The 14,123-nt window shown below is 52.8% G+C and overlaps 2 protein-coding genes across 6 annotated transcripts in view; both read left to right on the top strand.

Annotated features, from left to right (window-relative positions):
* SEZ6 (seizure related 6 homolog) overlaps nt 1-5,226 on the top strand; it is a 53,840-nt gene extending 48,614 nt beyond the window's left edge. For 2 of the 4 annotated variants that reach the window (XM_037743309.1, XM_017542140.2), the window contains exons 8-17: nt 307-501; nt 706-844; nt 957-1,153; nt 2,034-2,228; nt 2,626-2,817; nt 2,923-3,120; nt 3,408-3,446; nt 3,686-3,803; nt 3,888-3,990; nt 4,154-5,226. In XM_037743309.1, the coding sequence (XP_037599237.1) occupies nt 307-501; nt 706-844; nt 957-1,153; nt 2,034-2,228; nt 2,626-2,817; nt 2,923-3,120; nt 3,408-3,446; nt 3,686-3,803; nt 3,888-3,990; nt 4,154-4,186 (1,409 nt within the window). In that variant the 3' untranslated portion in view covers nt 4,187-5,226. The remainder of the gene's footprint in view (nt 1-306; nt 502-705; nt 845-956; nt 1,154-2,033; nt 2,229-2,625; nt 2,818-2,922; nt 3,121-3,407; nt 3,447-3,685; nt 3,804-3,887; nt 3,991-4,153) is intronic. The other 2 variants (XM_017542142.2, XM_017542143.2) reach the window with 2 other exon arrangements.
* Nucleotides 5,227-8,415: 3,189 nt separating this feature from the next.
* PHF12 (PHD finger protein 12) overlaps nt 8,416-14,123 on the top strand; it is a 62,202-nt gene continuing 56,494 nt past the window's right edge. The window contains exons 1-2 of one of the 2 annotated variants that reach the window (XM_017542128.2): nt 8,416-9,041; nt 9,690-9,871. In XM_017542128.2, the coding sequence (XP_017397617.1) occupies nt 8,976-9,041; nt 9,690-9,871 (248 nt within the window). In that variant the 5' untranslated portion in view covers nt 8,416-8,975. Of the gene's footprint in view, nt 9,042-9,689; nt 9,872-10,153; nt 10,786-14,123 lie in introns of those variants that run through there. The other variant, XM_017542127.2, reaches the window with a different exon arrangement.

The following is a 14,123-nucleotide window of genomic DNA, read 5'->3' as shown; positions in this document are numbered from 1 at the left end:
TAGAACCATTTATGCATGCATGTATTGATTAATTCATTCAAAAAACATGTATGAGTACCTTCTGTGTACTAAGCACAAAACCAGGCACCAAAAACAGCCTAGTGATCAAGACGGCCTCCTGAGCATAATAGGGATGAATACTCTTGGCTATCCCTCCTCCATCACCTCCCTGCTCTAAGCCCAGGACAGATATTTGTCATTTGTACCAAGGAAAAGAAAGGCTCTGGGGAGGGAAGTAGGAGGATGCTTGCCCACTGTGTTTAATACCAGTCGAGGCTGAGCTGGACTGGGCCCTGTGGTTTACAGCCTTCCAGCAGGGCCATTGCTATGAGCCCTTTGTCAAATACGGCAACTTCAGCAGCAGTGCACCCTCCTACCCTGTGGGTACCACTGTGGAGTTCAGCTGTGACCCTGGCTACACCCTGGAGCAGGGCTCCATCATCATCGAGTGTGTTGACCCTCAAGACCCCCAATGGAATGAGACAGAGCCAGCGTGCCGAGGTCAGTAGGTACCAGCAGACGGGCCTGCAGGGTGGGTACCAGGGGACTAGCCGCAGAACCTGGGGCCACAGGGGCCCTGTGATATATGTGGTTCAGGTTTCCTCCAGGGAGGAGGTGGGGGCTCCCAGCAATTGGTGGGCATTCCTGTGGGCAGATGGTAAGCTGGAAAAGCAACACACCTTTTGGGCCTCCCCTGCCTTCCAGCCGTGTGCAGCGGGGAAATCACAGACTCGGCTGGCGTGGTGCTCTCTCCCAACTGGCCAGAGCCCTACGGTCGTGGGCAAGACTGCATCTGGGGTGTGCATGTGGAAGAGGACAAGCGCATCATGCTGGACATCCGAGTGTGAGTGCCTACCGGGTCAGGCTGAGCCAACTCCTGAGTTCTGGGGATATCCTTTGTCCAGCCCATCCTGGGGCCCCCAGGCCTGCTGTGTCCTGACGCTCCTCCTCCACAGGCTGCGCATAGGCCCTGGAGACGTACTTACCTTCTATGATGGGGATGACCTGACAGCGCGGGTCCTGGGCCAGTACTCAGGGCCCCGTAGCCACTTCAAGCTCTTTACCTCCATGGCTGATGTCACCATTCAATTCCAGTCGGACCCCGGGACCTCAGTGCTGGGCTACCAGCAGGGCTTCGTCATCCATTTCTTTGGTGAGCTTGTCCCTACCCCACTAAGAGTGCAGGCCCTAAGCCATGGCAAGTCAAAGAGGCCAAGGCAGTGAGGTGCCTGAATGCTCTCTCAGTCAAGGGGAAGCTGAAAAAACACCAGGGATCACCTGGAGGAAGCTAGTCCCATTCTCCATCTGCTTTGAGGGGGAGCCAGAATTCTGTTGTCGCAAGAGGGGTTTGGGTAGGCAGCAGAACAACTTTCTTTTTTTTCTGAGACACAGTTTCCCTCTGTCACCCAGGCTGGAGTGCCATGGTTCGATCTCTGCTCACTGCAACCTCCGCCTCCCGGGCTCAAGCGATTCTCATGCCTCAGCCTCCTGAGTAGCTGGGATTACAGGCACCCTCCACCACACCCAGCTAATTTTTGTATTTTTAGTGGAGACAGGTTTTCGCCATATTGGCCAGGCTGGTCTCAAACTCCTGGCCTCAAGTGATCTGCCCACCCTCAGCCTCCCAAAGTGCTGGGATTACAGGTGTGAGCCACTGCACCCAGCCAGAACAACTTTTAAACAAAAATGGAGAACAAAGGAAAGGTGCTGGCTTCTATCTTACCGACAGTCTTTCATAGAAGTGACAATTTCCCTCACCGTAACTGGTTCCATCTCTCAGGCCTGAGGAACTGGCCAAGGTGCTTTTGGAAGTAAGGCCAAAGCCTAAATGATAACCCTGAAATCTAGGAGACAGAGCAATGTCAGAGGCAGGCAAGGAGGGGCACCTGGGCAGGGAGGAATGGATCCCTGAGCCTGCCCAGGACAGTCTAGGTCCAGGAACAACCAGCAGGAGCCAGAGCGCCCTCAGGGTGAGGGGGACAGTCATTTTGGTGCTGGCTGAAGGCCTGCATCCTGTGCCTCTGTGCCCCCAGAGGTGCCCCGCAATGACACATGTCCGGAGCTGCCTGAGATCCCCAATGGCTGGAAGAGCCCATCGCAGCCTGAGCTAGTGCACGGCACTGTGGTCACTTACCAGTGCTACCCTGGCTACCAGGTGGTGGGATCCAGTGTCCTCATGTGCCAGTGGGACCTAACCTGGAGTGAGGACCTGCCCTCGTGCCAGAGGGGTGAGTATACCTGTTACCCATGCTCCCCTTCCCAACACAAGTTCCAAGCCTCTCTCCTGGATTCTGAGCCAGACTAGCTGTTATTAGCTAGTATCCTCAAAGTTCCTTCACCTCTCATAGCCTCGGTTTCCTCATCTGTGAAACAGAGATGATACCTTTTCATGGGGTTATCAGCCAAGTATTTCATTCCTGGTAGATGGCCAATCAGTGTTTATCGACCCTAACAGGTGGGAAGGGGACAAATCAGGGGACACACCAGCATAATGGTAGGGACAGATACACAGGGGACAGAGCTATACAACATGAAGAAGTTAGCTGGCCTAGAACAAAGCCAGGGTGAACCGGCCTCTGCTTAGTTCTCCTTGGGCTACTTCTCCCCATCATCCCCTATCCATAGTGACTTCCTGCCATGACCCCGGAGACGTGGAGCACAGCCGACGCCTCATATCCAGCCCCAAGTTTCCTGTGGGGGCCACCGTGCAATATATCTGTGACCAGGGTTTTGTGCTGACGGGCAGCTCCATCCTCACCTGCCATGATCGCCAGGCCGGCAGCCCCAAGTGGAGTGACCGGGCCCCCAAATGTCTCTGTAAGTGTCAGATGAGTAGGGGGGAAAACCTCTAGTTGGACATAAAAGATGCTGCCCTGGAGGCCAAGGGCATGACACCCTCACTGGGCTCTGCCTGCTTTGTAGTGGAACAACTCAAGCCATGCCATGGTCTCAGTGCCCCTGAGAATGGTGCCCAAAGTCCTGAGAAGCGGCTACACCCAGCAGGGGCCACCATCCACTTCTCGTGTGCCCCTGGCTACGTGCTGAAGGGCCAGGCCAGCATCAAGTGTGTGCCCGGGCACCCCTCGCATTGGAGTGACCCCCCACCCATCTGTAGGGCTGGTGAGTGCCCTGTCATCCCTTAAAACCCTGCCTGGACCATAAAGCTGCTCTGGCAAAGATGTGCATTGTTGAGAACCAGAACCACCTGCCCATGCCACATTCATGTTACCCTTGGTCTCTCCAGTCTTTGCCAGATCCTTCTGATCTGGCATCACCAAGACCCATGCTGGAGTGGGCTTTCCTTGGACAAATGCTTCCCATGATCAGCCCACTACCTCCGCTCCCTGCCTTAGTGGTTTGGCCCCTTGGACTCACCCACTGCCCTTGGCCCTCCCCTCTTGTTCCAGCCTCTCTGGATGAGTTCTACAACACCCGCAGCCTGGATGGTGAGTCTCCACCCTTGAGGGCCAGAGAAGTGGTCTCCCTGGTCCTGGTTCTCATGGCTCCCAGGCCATGGGCTTCCCAAGGAGGGAAGGCAGAGAGAGGTTTGGGCCTAGCAGAGTAAAAAGCTCCTTCCCTGCCCCCAGCCAGCTAGAGGGAGCTGGTAGCCCTTGGGCAGAGGTGAGAGGATATGGGCTCCAGGTGACAGAGACCTCTGCTCCAGTCCCACCCTCTGTGTCTTCAGTTGCCAAGGCGCCTGCTGCCTCCAGCACCCTGGATGCTGCCCACATTGCAGCTGCCATCTTCTTGCCACTGGTGGCGATGGTGTTGTTGGTAGGAGGTGTATACCTCTACTTCTCCAGGTAAGTCTGGCTTCTCTTTCTGCTCTGCATGCCTGACTCACTCCTACCCAGTAGTCTTGACTCACAGGCTTCTCTGCCCCACAGGCTCCAGGGAAAAAGCTCCCTGCAGCTGCCCCGCACACGCCCCCGCCCCTACAGCCGCATTACTGTAGAGTCAGCGTTTGACAATCCAACTTACGAGACTGGAGTAAGTAACCATGCCAGCCTTGCCACCCTATCCAAGACCCAGTTCTCTGCCGCTTTGGGCAGGTAACCCTGAGGGTCCTGCCAAGCTCTCTCACTTTTTCCCTTTTCCTAGGGAAGGTGAATTATGGCCTGCAAATCTAATGCAAGTTTCCAACTCCCAGCAGTCTCTTTCCTTTGCAGGAGATGAGAGAATATGAAGTCTCCATCTAGGTGGGGGCAGCCTAGGGAAGCCAACTCAGGCCTGCACCACAGTCCAACAGCAAGGCTCCTTGCTTCCTGCTGTCCCTCCACCTCCTGTACATACCACCTGGGAGGAGATGCCACCAATCCCTCAAGAAGTTGTGCCCTTCCCCACCTGCAATGCCCACCATGACCTATTTTCTTGGTGTCACTGCCCACTTAGGGCCCTTCATTGGGCCCATGTCGGGGGGCATCTGCCTGTGGGCAGAACACGGCTGGAGCACAAGCATCAACAGCCAGCATCCCGAGCCTCCAAATGCCTGGACCAGCCTGGAACACACGAGCAGAGCAGGAGTACCTCTCTCCATATGACCACCATCCCACCCTGGCATAGCAACCTGCAGCAGGGTCAACTTGACCATGGTAGAAACTGCACCAGGATGATCCTCACTTGGCAATCACCAATGGCCAAAACTCCCCTCAACGGTGACCTCTGGGTAGTCCTGGCATGCCAACATCAGCCTCTTGGGAGGTCTCTAGTTCTCTAAAGCCCCAGGAACGGAGAGTTCTGCCTCCTGCCCTGTCCCAGTGGAGGCAGTAATTCTAGGGGATCCTAAGGAGTTCAGGGGGATCCTACGCCAACCTCAGGTTGGGCTTCCCTGGGCACTCATGCTCCACACCAAAGCAGGATACCACCTTCTCCCCTGACTGCCCTATGCCCTTAGGAGAGGGAGACTTTCCTCTGATATTTATTTGGCTGTTACAAACATCTTCATTCCACTAGTCCCTCCTCCAATTCCAGCCACTTGTCAGGTTCTCCTCTTGGCGACTGTATTATGCGATAAGGGGAGGGGGAGGGCATATTCTGGAGAGGAGCAGAGGTCCAAGGACCCAGGAATTTGGCATGAAACAGGTGGTAGTAGAGCCCCAGGGAGATGCCCAGGAGCTGGCTGAAGGCCACTTTGTACATGTAATGTATTATATGGGCTCCAGCCAGAGAATAATCTTTTATTTCTGTTGTTTCCTTATTAAAATAGTGTTTTTGAAAAAAATACAAGCAATGGCCAGGTGAATAATGCTTTCTTGGAGGGACAGGCGGTGGGAGATAAATGGGATATGAACTTCAGGACCAGAAGGCATACTAGACCCACCAATCAATCATCCTCAGATTTTATTTTATTTGTACTGTTTTTGAGATAGGGTCTCACTCTGTCATCCAGGGTGGAGTGCAGTGGCTCAATCACGGTTCACTGCAGCCTCAACTTTTGAGGCTCAAGTGATCCACCTCAATCTCCTGAATAGCTAAGACTACAGGTGCACGCCAACACATGGCTAATTATATATATATATATATATATATATATATATATATATATACACACACACACACATATAGTAGAGACAGGGTCTTACTATTTTGCCCAGGCTGGTCTCCAACTCCTGGGCTCAAGTGATTCTCCCACCTTAGCCACCCAAAATGCTCAGATTTTATTTTAAAAGAAATAGTTACATGCAGTTGGACAGGGTCCCCTGTCCCAAAAGGGACAGTGCAACAGATGGCAGGAGAAATCAGAGGCCCCAATGGTTGGTGCCACAGGGATGTGGGAGCCCAGGAACCCCTATGCATATCCACCCAATGCCTTATTTCCTCCTCTTTGCCAGGCCCAGAACCACAGGCTGGCACACTCTCAAAGCCCTTCTCAATGCCACTGATGCCCTTCTCAATGCTAACTAGGCTCAGGAAGCCTGATGCATCTCTCCTTCCCCTTATTCCCAAGCAAGCAAGGCTTTGGAAATTGGATTGGAAACAGAGACTGATCCCCTGAACATGAAGCCCTAATCTGGCTTGGCCTCAGAGAACACTTAGATTGTCAGAAGCAGTGGTAATGCAGCTTAGGGACTTGGCTCCTAAGTTAGGCAAAGGCCCTAACCATGAGCTCTGGAAAAAGATGGCTGGGAGGATCTGCTTAAGTTTGCCCCTTCCCTATGAGACCCAGACCAACCAAGATGGAAATGCCCCGCATTGGCGCCCAGTATGCACATTCTATACTGAGAGGTGTGCCCTGCATGGCTGCTTTCCAAAAGTAAGAGCAAGAGGCCGGCAACAGGAAATTAGAAGAACTCGGAATCTCCAGTCTTCCAACAGGGACATCTTGACCACTCACGCTACCTACTCTTGGCTCTAGTACCAGCCACCTTGAAGGATGATGAAGCTCGTCCATGCAGAGTGCAGTGCCTAGATTAGCCACAAGAGGTCACTTCCAAAGATGTCTGTATCCCACCTGCTCTCTCTTCAATCCCCCTCAACTGTCAGGGCGGGAGCTCTCCAAGGTGGCACATTGCTGGACCCCACTGGCCTAACTTCATCCTCCAAGTTCCAAGAGGAAGGTGTGTGAAGTTTCCCTGGCACCTGTCAACAGAGCCAAGTCTTATTTCTCTCATTAGCCCATAGTTCCTATTATCAGCTGCAACTGATGGTGTCGATCAAAGCAAAGCCTTGTTCAGTGGATGGATGCCAATGGCTTACTTTTCTGCTCCATAATACCTTCAGGCTGACACAGCAGGACAGCTGGGCCCTGAGCAGTAGGAAAAAAGCCAAAGAGAGGGAGCACATGAGGTTCTAACTTCTGAGAGCCTGTGGCATAAAGTATAGCCACAGAAGACAGAAAATCTTGCCTCTTTCACACAAATGATCTAGTTCAGCTCTCCCCTCTCTGAGGGTACACTGACATCCCCACTCTAACTCATCCTCCTTACTGTCCCCAAAGAAAGCGTACCAATTCCTTAGAAACATTCGACATGGTGTAACGGAGTGTCTGGCCTGAGAATTAAGAAATCTAATTCCTAGGTCTCCCATAAATGCACTGTGTGACCTAGGCAAATCACTGCTCCTCTCTGTGCATCTGGAAAAGACGGGATTAAATCAGATGATCTCTAAACCCTTTTTAGTTTTACGACTCTGAGAATGCTGTGTCCCTTAACACCAAAAGTGGGCAGAGCACAGCTACGAGAGAACAATTCCAACTAACCCCCTAGGGTCAAGCACAACGATGCAGTTCCCTTCTCCACTTCTTCATCCACCATCAGGCAGCAATAATCGGCCATCTCTGAAGGCGGTACCAAGGGGAGGAGCGGGCGCCCAGGGGAGGAGCGGGCGCCCTGAGAAGGAGCATGAATCCCCGCCCAGAATGCGAGGCGGACCCTCAGACTACAAATCCCGGCATGCAGCACAGACGCTCTCAAAAGCATCCCTTCCTGGCAGGCAAATGACTCCTCCCTGGGTCCATCCTACCATAGAGTGCATCGCATGCACACGGAACTACAACTCCCACAATCCACCAGACCTATCACGATTCTTGCTACCAGCGTGCAATGCTCCCCCCGGTCGCCCTTTAGACCCTTTGGCATTGCAAACTGGGAGTTGGAGTCCGGGATACGCAGGTAGCTGGGCGTTGTCAGGATTATAAACTCCGCTTTAGGCTTCCTCTAAAAGAGATATCAGGGACAGTGGTGAAGAGAGGATGGTAACGGACAGGCGCAACTCCCCACAAGGCCACCACCACGGAAAGCAGGGATGCTCAGGATACAATTAACTGATAAAATTAGCTATCAGGAGCGGGAGAAAAGTAGGAACCACAGTCATCCAATAGGCCATCAAAGGCGTCATTTTCTGTCGCAAATGGCTTTTCTCTTTACCAATATGGCGGCCTGGTCCAGCCACACCTGATGCTAGAACCAACAGTCCAGTACAACATCCCTAGGAACACTGCTGTCACCGATAGGTGACCAGCTCCATCCTACACCACACCTTGCTCCTTTCTGTTCATGCTTGAGGACTCCAAGGGCATGATAGCCCATAACCCACTACCAAAATGGCGAAAGGAGCAGCTTTCTTGTGAGGGCCTGCCGGAAACAATACGCGTGCGCGGGAGGCGTCTATGTTATGGAGTGGGAGGGGAGCACCCCCAACACGCCTGCGCAGGAACAAAGTCCTCTTAGTTTGCACACAAACACCAATGGATGAAGAGTCCCTAGCTCCCTGCGGCTGCGCCTTGACCCCGACGAGCTTTCCCAAGCGCCTGCGCGAGACCTCAGGTCCCGCCCTTTTGTCTCAGTGCGCTGGCGCAAGGCAGAAGGTGGGGCTTCGGTGCTCCAGACGAATGCCAGCGCGGCTGCGCGCTGGGGGGTACTCCCTTACTGCGGCTGCGCGGGAGCCCGGCCGCCGGCTGTCACTGCGGTTGCGCGCGGCTAGCAGCGATCCCGGGGCGCCTGCGCGGGTGGCTTTGCGGGCGCTCGCGGTAAGTTTGCGCCAAGTGCGCGGCAGCCGGGACGCAGACGGCGGCAGCGGCGAGAGGCGGAGCCCGGGGACCACCCCCCATCACCCTCCCCCCAGTCACCTCACGTACCACAACCTCACCTAACCTCTCACCCCCCCTCCTATCCCCCCAGCCCCGGGATGGCAGCGCCCGCCAGCCTTCCCGGCCGGACCGGCGGTCGCCAGTGCCGGCTTTAGCCTGTGGGACTAGGCCCCGCCGAGGCCTGACCCCGGAGCCGGGACCCACTGTGCAGCCAGCAGCCGGGCCGGGACTGAGGGGCCGCTCCCCCCTCGCGGCCCGTAGGGAGGACGCTGTCGTCCCGGGGACTAGGGGCCGGGGGGTGGGGGGGAGCCAGGGCGAGGAAGTCGGGACCCGTGTTGAGAAAAAAGAAGCAGGGCCGGGGTCAGGAGCGCCCCCTACCCCCACATCCCCCCTCCCCCCGGGGTTGGGGGGGCCGGAGCAGAGAGCACCCAGCCCGGGAGGTGGATGAATGTGGGAGAAAATGGAGACCAAGACGATCGTGTACGACTTGGACACATCAGGGGGGCTGATGGAGGTAAGAGTGGCCCTCCTCATCCCCTTCCCCGAGCGTCGGGAGGGAACCTCCGCCCTCCGCCCCACAAAGCCGGTCCTAAACTCGAAGCGCCTAGAGGGTCGAGGGAGGGGGATTCTTCCTCACCCAGCTTCTCCCTCCTCTCTTTGCAATTTGGGGGGTTGATCTCGGCCTCCGAGGACGTTTGCAGCAGTTTCACCTACCCGCCGCCCTCGATTCGCTTTCCCGAGGCGCCAGCCCACTCCATCTCGTTGCACCGGCGGGCCTCCCCACCCCCTTCTTGTTGGCCCCTTTGTGCTTCCCCCAGCACGTCCGGGTACCGGGCTTCGGGCCTTTCCCGAGCCGGGCTTTGGAGTCCCCCACTGTCCATACAAGGAAGTGGCAAGAAGGGAACCGCGCACTCTCTTCCCATCCCCCTACCCTTGATCCTCCCCATTTGGAAGAAGCTGTTCTCGTTGTTGTGCTGCAGGAACGCGGTTAGGGTGGGCTCCCCCTGGTTCCGGGGGCCGAGAGGTTCTGGGAACAGCCTGGATGGGAGGAAGAAGGACAAAAGGGGGGAGAGGGGTGGGTGACGGAGAAGCTGCGCCGGGGGGGCGACGGACCGCCCGGGAGCTCCGAGTGTGCACACACGCGGTTTGTATGTGTGTGCAGCAAATCCAAGCTCTACTGGCTCCCCCCAAGACGGACGAGGCAGAAAAGCGGAGTCGGAAGCCTGAGAAGGAGCCCCGGAGAAGCGGCAGGGCCACCAACCACGACAGCTGCGATAGCTGCAAGGAAGGTGGAGATCTCCTGTGCTGCGACCACTGCCCGGCTGCCTTCCACCTCCAGTGCTGGTAAGGTCCTGGGGACCTCTTTGAAGCTTCTTGGCGGATCCTTCTCTGCGCATTCCTTCACCCGGCCTGCCCCTGCCTGCCGAAATAACGGGCGCTTGCAGCCGCTAGCTGACTTTCTGCAGCCGCCGAGGCGAGCACCTCCCCGCCCCCAGGTGTCCCCCGGGTTCTGGCAGTTTCGGGGGAAGGAACAGCGGTGGGTCCAGACTTCGAGGTGGGGGTTGGGAGGAGTGAAGAGAACCCCATATGTGATTGGAAGTCGCTGGGGAGCCGGGACAGAGCCGGCCGGGACGGCAGGCAGTGGTGGGGGAGGAAGGGGAGGAGCTCAGGGCCCAGTGCCGCTTGCCTGCCCGCGCGCCCGCTGCCCTCGGGGCTCCTGCCCGGTCTGGTTCTCTTTGGGGTGGGTGCGTGGAGCCCTCGGCCACCCGAGTTGCCCTGGTCCAGACCCTGGCAACCGGGCACTTGTGGCTGTGGAAGAAATCATGGAGGGTGTCTCTCGAGTCCGCCTCTTCTTTGCTTCTCTGTTTACAATATGGCGACCTGCCTTTAAATTATATTTTTATTCTCAGCGCCATTTTGGCTGCATATATGATTTGCAAACGTCTCCCGGGAAACGGTGGGGGCAGCCCCGCAGTCCTTTCTGCAGAAGCTCCTCGGGGGCTCAGGCTGGGATCTCGCCGCTTTGGTCCCCTTTCTCTGTCTCCGCTTGCCCCCTGTTGCCTCTCAGAGCTGCCTTCCTCCCTCCTCCCTCTTCCCTCCTCCCTCCCGGCGCCGCTGCCTCTTAGGAAATCGGACCGGGTTAGACAATTAAAATTGCCCTTGGGCGCCGATTTCACTTCTCCGCTCCGGATCGGCGAGCCTTTCGCTGCAAAATTCTTTGCTGCCGGGGAAGGATCGTGTGCGGTGGCACGGGAAAGGTATTTTTAAGGAGCTGAGAGCTGGAAAGCCGTACGGTCTTTCCCCCCTTACTGAACGTTAGGGGAGGGGAGAAACCGAACTGAGAGGGAGGGACTTGGGTTGATCGCCCGCTGCTTGATCCTCCTCAGCGGCTCAGCCCAGAACAATCCGGCAAAGAATAAACTCCATCTTCTGCCGGCAGAAATCACCTCTGCCCTCCACAAAAATCCCACATCTGCGGCAGCAAACCCAGATTTTGTCTTGTTCTACTGGGTCTCTTTTTGTGGTTCAGCAACAGTTGACTGAGGCAGGCGAGAGGAGCCAGTCTGGAGAGAGAAGAGGGGGCTATTCTGTTTGTTCCCACCAGTTTTTTGATGTTGCCTTTTTTATCCCTCTGTTTTTGTTTTTGTTTTCTTAAGTGAAATTTCACTGAAGGTCTCTTAACAGTTCCATTCACATTCCATCTCTCGGTTTGTGGAGTCGTGTCTGCTGTATATTTGTACTAATTGCAGGTTTGGGAACACTTATTAGACAGATGACTGATACTGAGCAAATTAAGTCTGTGGTCAGAAGTTATGTAGGAAGCTCCCATTACCATTCCCAAGATACTTTTGCCCAGGAGGGCACCCCATCCCGGCTTGTAAAATTGCAGGGACCAAAATCATTATCCTAGAGGAAGTTTTGCTGCTGGCTTTAAAATTTTTATTATGAAGTGACTAAGGGTCTGTGGTTTTTAGCCTTTACTTCCTATAAGGTGTAATTTACCTGGAGAAGATATCTCTGGTCAAGTTTCCTTTGCTGGTCTTAGGAGAAATTTGTGCCTGTATTTTGTGTTGCTTACTAGTTACTCCCAGTTGCTTACATTTTTTTAGTGTGCTTGTTTGGCGTACATATACTAGGACTGAATTGTAGACTTCTTGATTTAAAACGTGGGCTTACATCCTACCCCTAGTATGAAATTGGTGTTAACCATGATTGTTGACACATATGTTGAGTGAGATTTGCTAAGCTCTCTATTATCTTTAGTCTCATTTATTTGATAAAGCTGAAAATGTTTATTAGAAACGTCAGGCATGGAAAAAGTGTGCTGTCTGGTTTGCCTGAAATTGGGCTTTTAAACTCTAAAACCTAACCTCTGAATTTTTTAATTAGATGAGTCTAAAGTCTTGTCAAGTTGTAACAATTAACAGTTTCCACTTTAGCTGGAAAAGGAGAGAGAAGGAGGGACTCTTTAGCTGTTGGTGAGATTCAGTCTTGCCTAGACTGTGCATTTCATTGACTTTTTTATTTTTATTTTTATTTTTTTGAGACCATGAATGGGAACTGGTAATCAGAGATTTGTGAATAGTAGTAAATGAAGTAGTGCTTGTTTCACATCTCCAGTTCTCCTTTGAAGATGCCAGTACTCAATGTACCGTTGAGTTAACTGAGTTATTATCTAAATCACAAAGCATTGTAGATATTGGTGCAAAGGCAGGAAGTCTTTTAAGTGGAATTCTCTAGACGAATTTCATTTAGTGAGGCTTATCCCACTTTTCTGTGTCTGAAGCCACATTCTTTCCACCAAAAGTGAAGTATTTTTATTTACTTATTTATTTTTTCTGAGACAGGAGTCTTTGCATTGTCTCCCAGGCTTGGAGTGCAGTGAAGCATCTCGGCTCACTGCAGTGTCCACCTCTGGGGTTCAAGTGACTCTCCTGCCTCAGCCTCCCAAGTAGCTGGGATTACAGGTGCCTGTCACCGCATCCAGATAATTTTTGTATTTTTAGTAGAGATAGGGTTTGACTATGTTGGCCAGGCTGGAGAGAGAAGTATTTCATTAACTTAACCAGAATAGTTAGATCAAGTAGTTAATGTCTCAGAACATTTTTATTGTTGAATGTGTTTTCATTAATTTGTCCTGGCTGGGCACAGTGGCCCATGCCTGTCCCAGCACTTTGGGAGGCCGAAGTGGGTAGATCACAAGGTCAGGAGTAGTTTGAGACCAGCCTGGCTAACATAGTGAAACGCCGTCTCTACTAAAAATACAAAAATTAGCTGGGTGTGGTGGCACATGCCTGTAGTCCCAGCTACTCAGGAGGCTGAGGTGGGAGAAGCACTTGAACCCCGGAGGCGGAAGTTGCAGTGAGGCAAGACCACACCATTGCACTACAGCCTGGGTGACAAAGTGAGACTCTGTCTCAAAAAAAAAAAAAAAAAAAAAAAATTACTGCTTGCTTTTGCCATATGAGAGTGAGGTTAGGGGGTATGGCTCTATTTCCTCTTGCTTCCCTTTTAAGCTGGCTAAGACAGAATAATTTCCCCGTGTACAGAAAGTACAAGAGTGAGGTTGAGGCCGAGTATGGTGGCTCATGCCTGTAATCCCAGCACTTAAAGGGGCCAAGGTGGGAGGATCACCTGAGGACAGGAGTTAAAGACCAGTCTGGGCAACATAGCGAGACTCCATCTCTACAAAATTTAAAGAAAAGGTGAAGTTTAAATTTTGCAAATGCTGTAGGTCTTAATTGCAGTGCTGCCGTGGTTCTCCATCCAGAGCTCTGTGGGATAAGTCCTTTTTTAGTCTCTACTATTCCTTGCCAGTCTGCCTCACACTGAACACAATCCAGTATAATGTTCCAGAAGTGGTTCTAGGCAAACTTTACCTCTTGGGTTTAATGACATAGCCATAAACCACAGGGGATCTTTTTAAGATAAATTTCTAAAGGAAATGATTGATCAAATAAGTTGTTTTAATTGTTCTGTCTTTTCTCAGGAGCCAGTGCTTTGTATGAGGCACGTCATCTCTTCCCAGTTAGACTGGGAGCCCTATTTCTGAGTTTTCTGTAATGATCCTCTGGGTGAAGGAATGAATTGTCTTGTGCACAGTACCATGACCTCACCAAAGAATTAAACTGGAAAAGCTGATGTCTCTGTTTTTGATTAAGTGATAGTGTAATCATTTTATCCAAGTTTCACTGGTTTATCAATTATAGTAGTGATAGTAGGGGTTACTAAATCTGTCCCTAGAGTATTAGAAAGAGAGATGTTTTTAAGTGTCCCTTGGTGAACCTGACCTTCGTCATAATTATCATGCCAGGAGTTGAGCTTTCTGAAAGTTCTCATCTGACTGATCCCAAAAAACCTATTAAAAATTAGAATAACCAGGTGGGGCACGGTGGCTCACGCCTGTAATTCCAGCACTTTGGGAGGCCGAGGCGGGCGGATGACGAGGCCAAGAGATTAAGACCATCCTGGCCAACGTGGTGAAACCCCGTCTCTACTAAAAGTACAAAAAATAAAAAATTAGTCAAGTGTGGTGGTGCATGCCTGTAGTCCCAGCTACTCGGGAGGCTGAGGCAGGAGAATTGCTTGAAACTGG

Source organism: Cebus imitator, unplaced genomic scaffold (genome assembly GCF_001604975.1).
Source record: "Cebus imitator isolate Cc_AM_T3 unplaced genomic scaffold, Cebus_imitator-1.0 Scaffold140, whole genome shotgun sequence".
Lineage (NCBI taxonomy): Eukaryota > Metazoa > Chordata > Mammalia > Primates > Cebidae > Cebus > Cebus imitator.
Note: the sequence above shows the minus strand (reverse complement) of the source record. Positions and strands in the feature narration are given on the sequence as shown.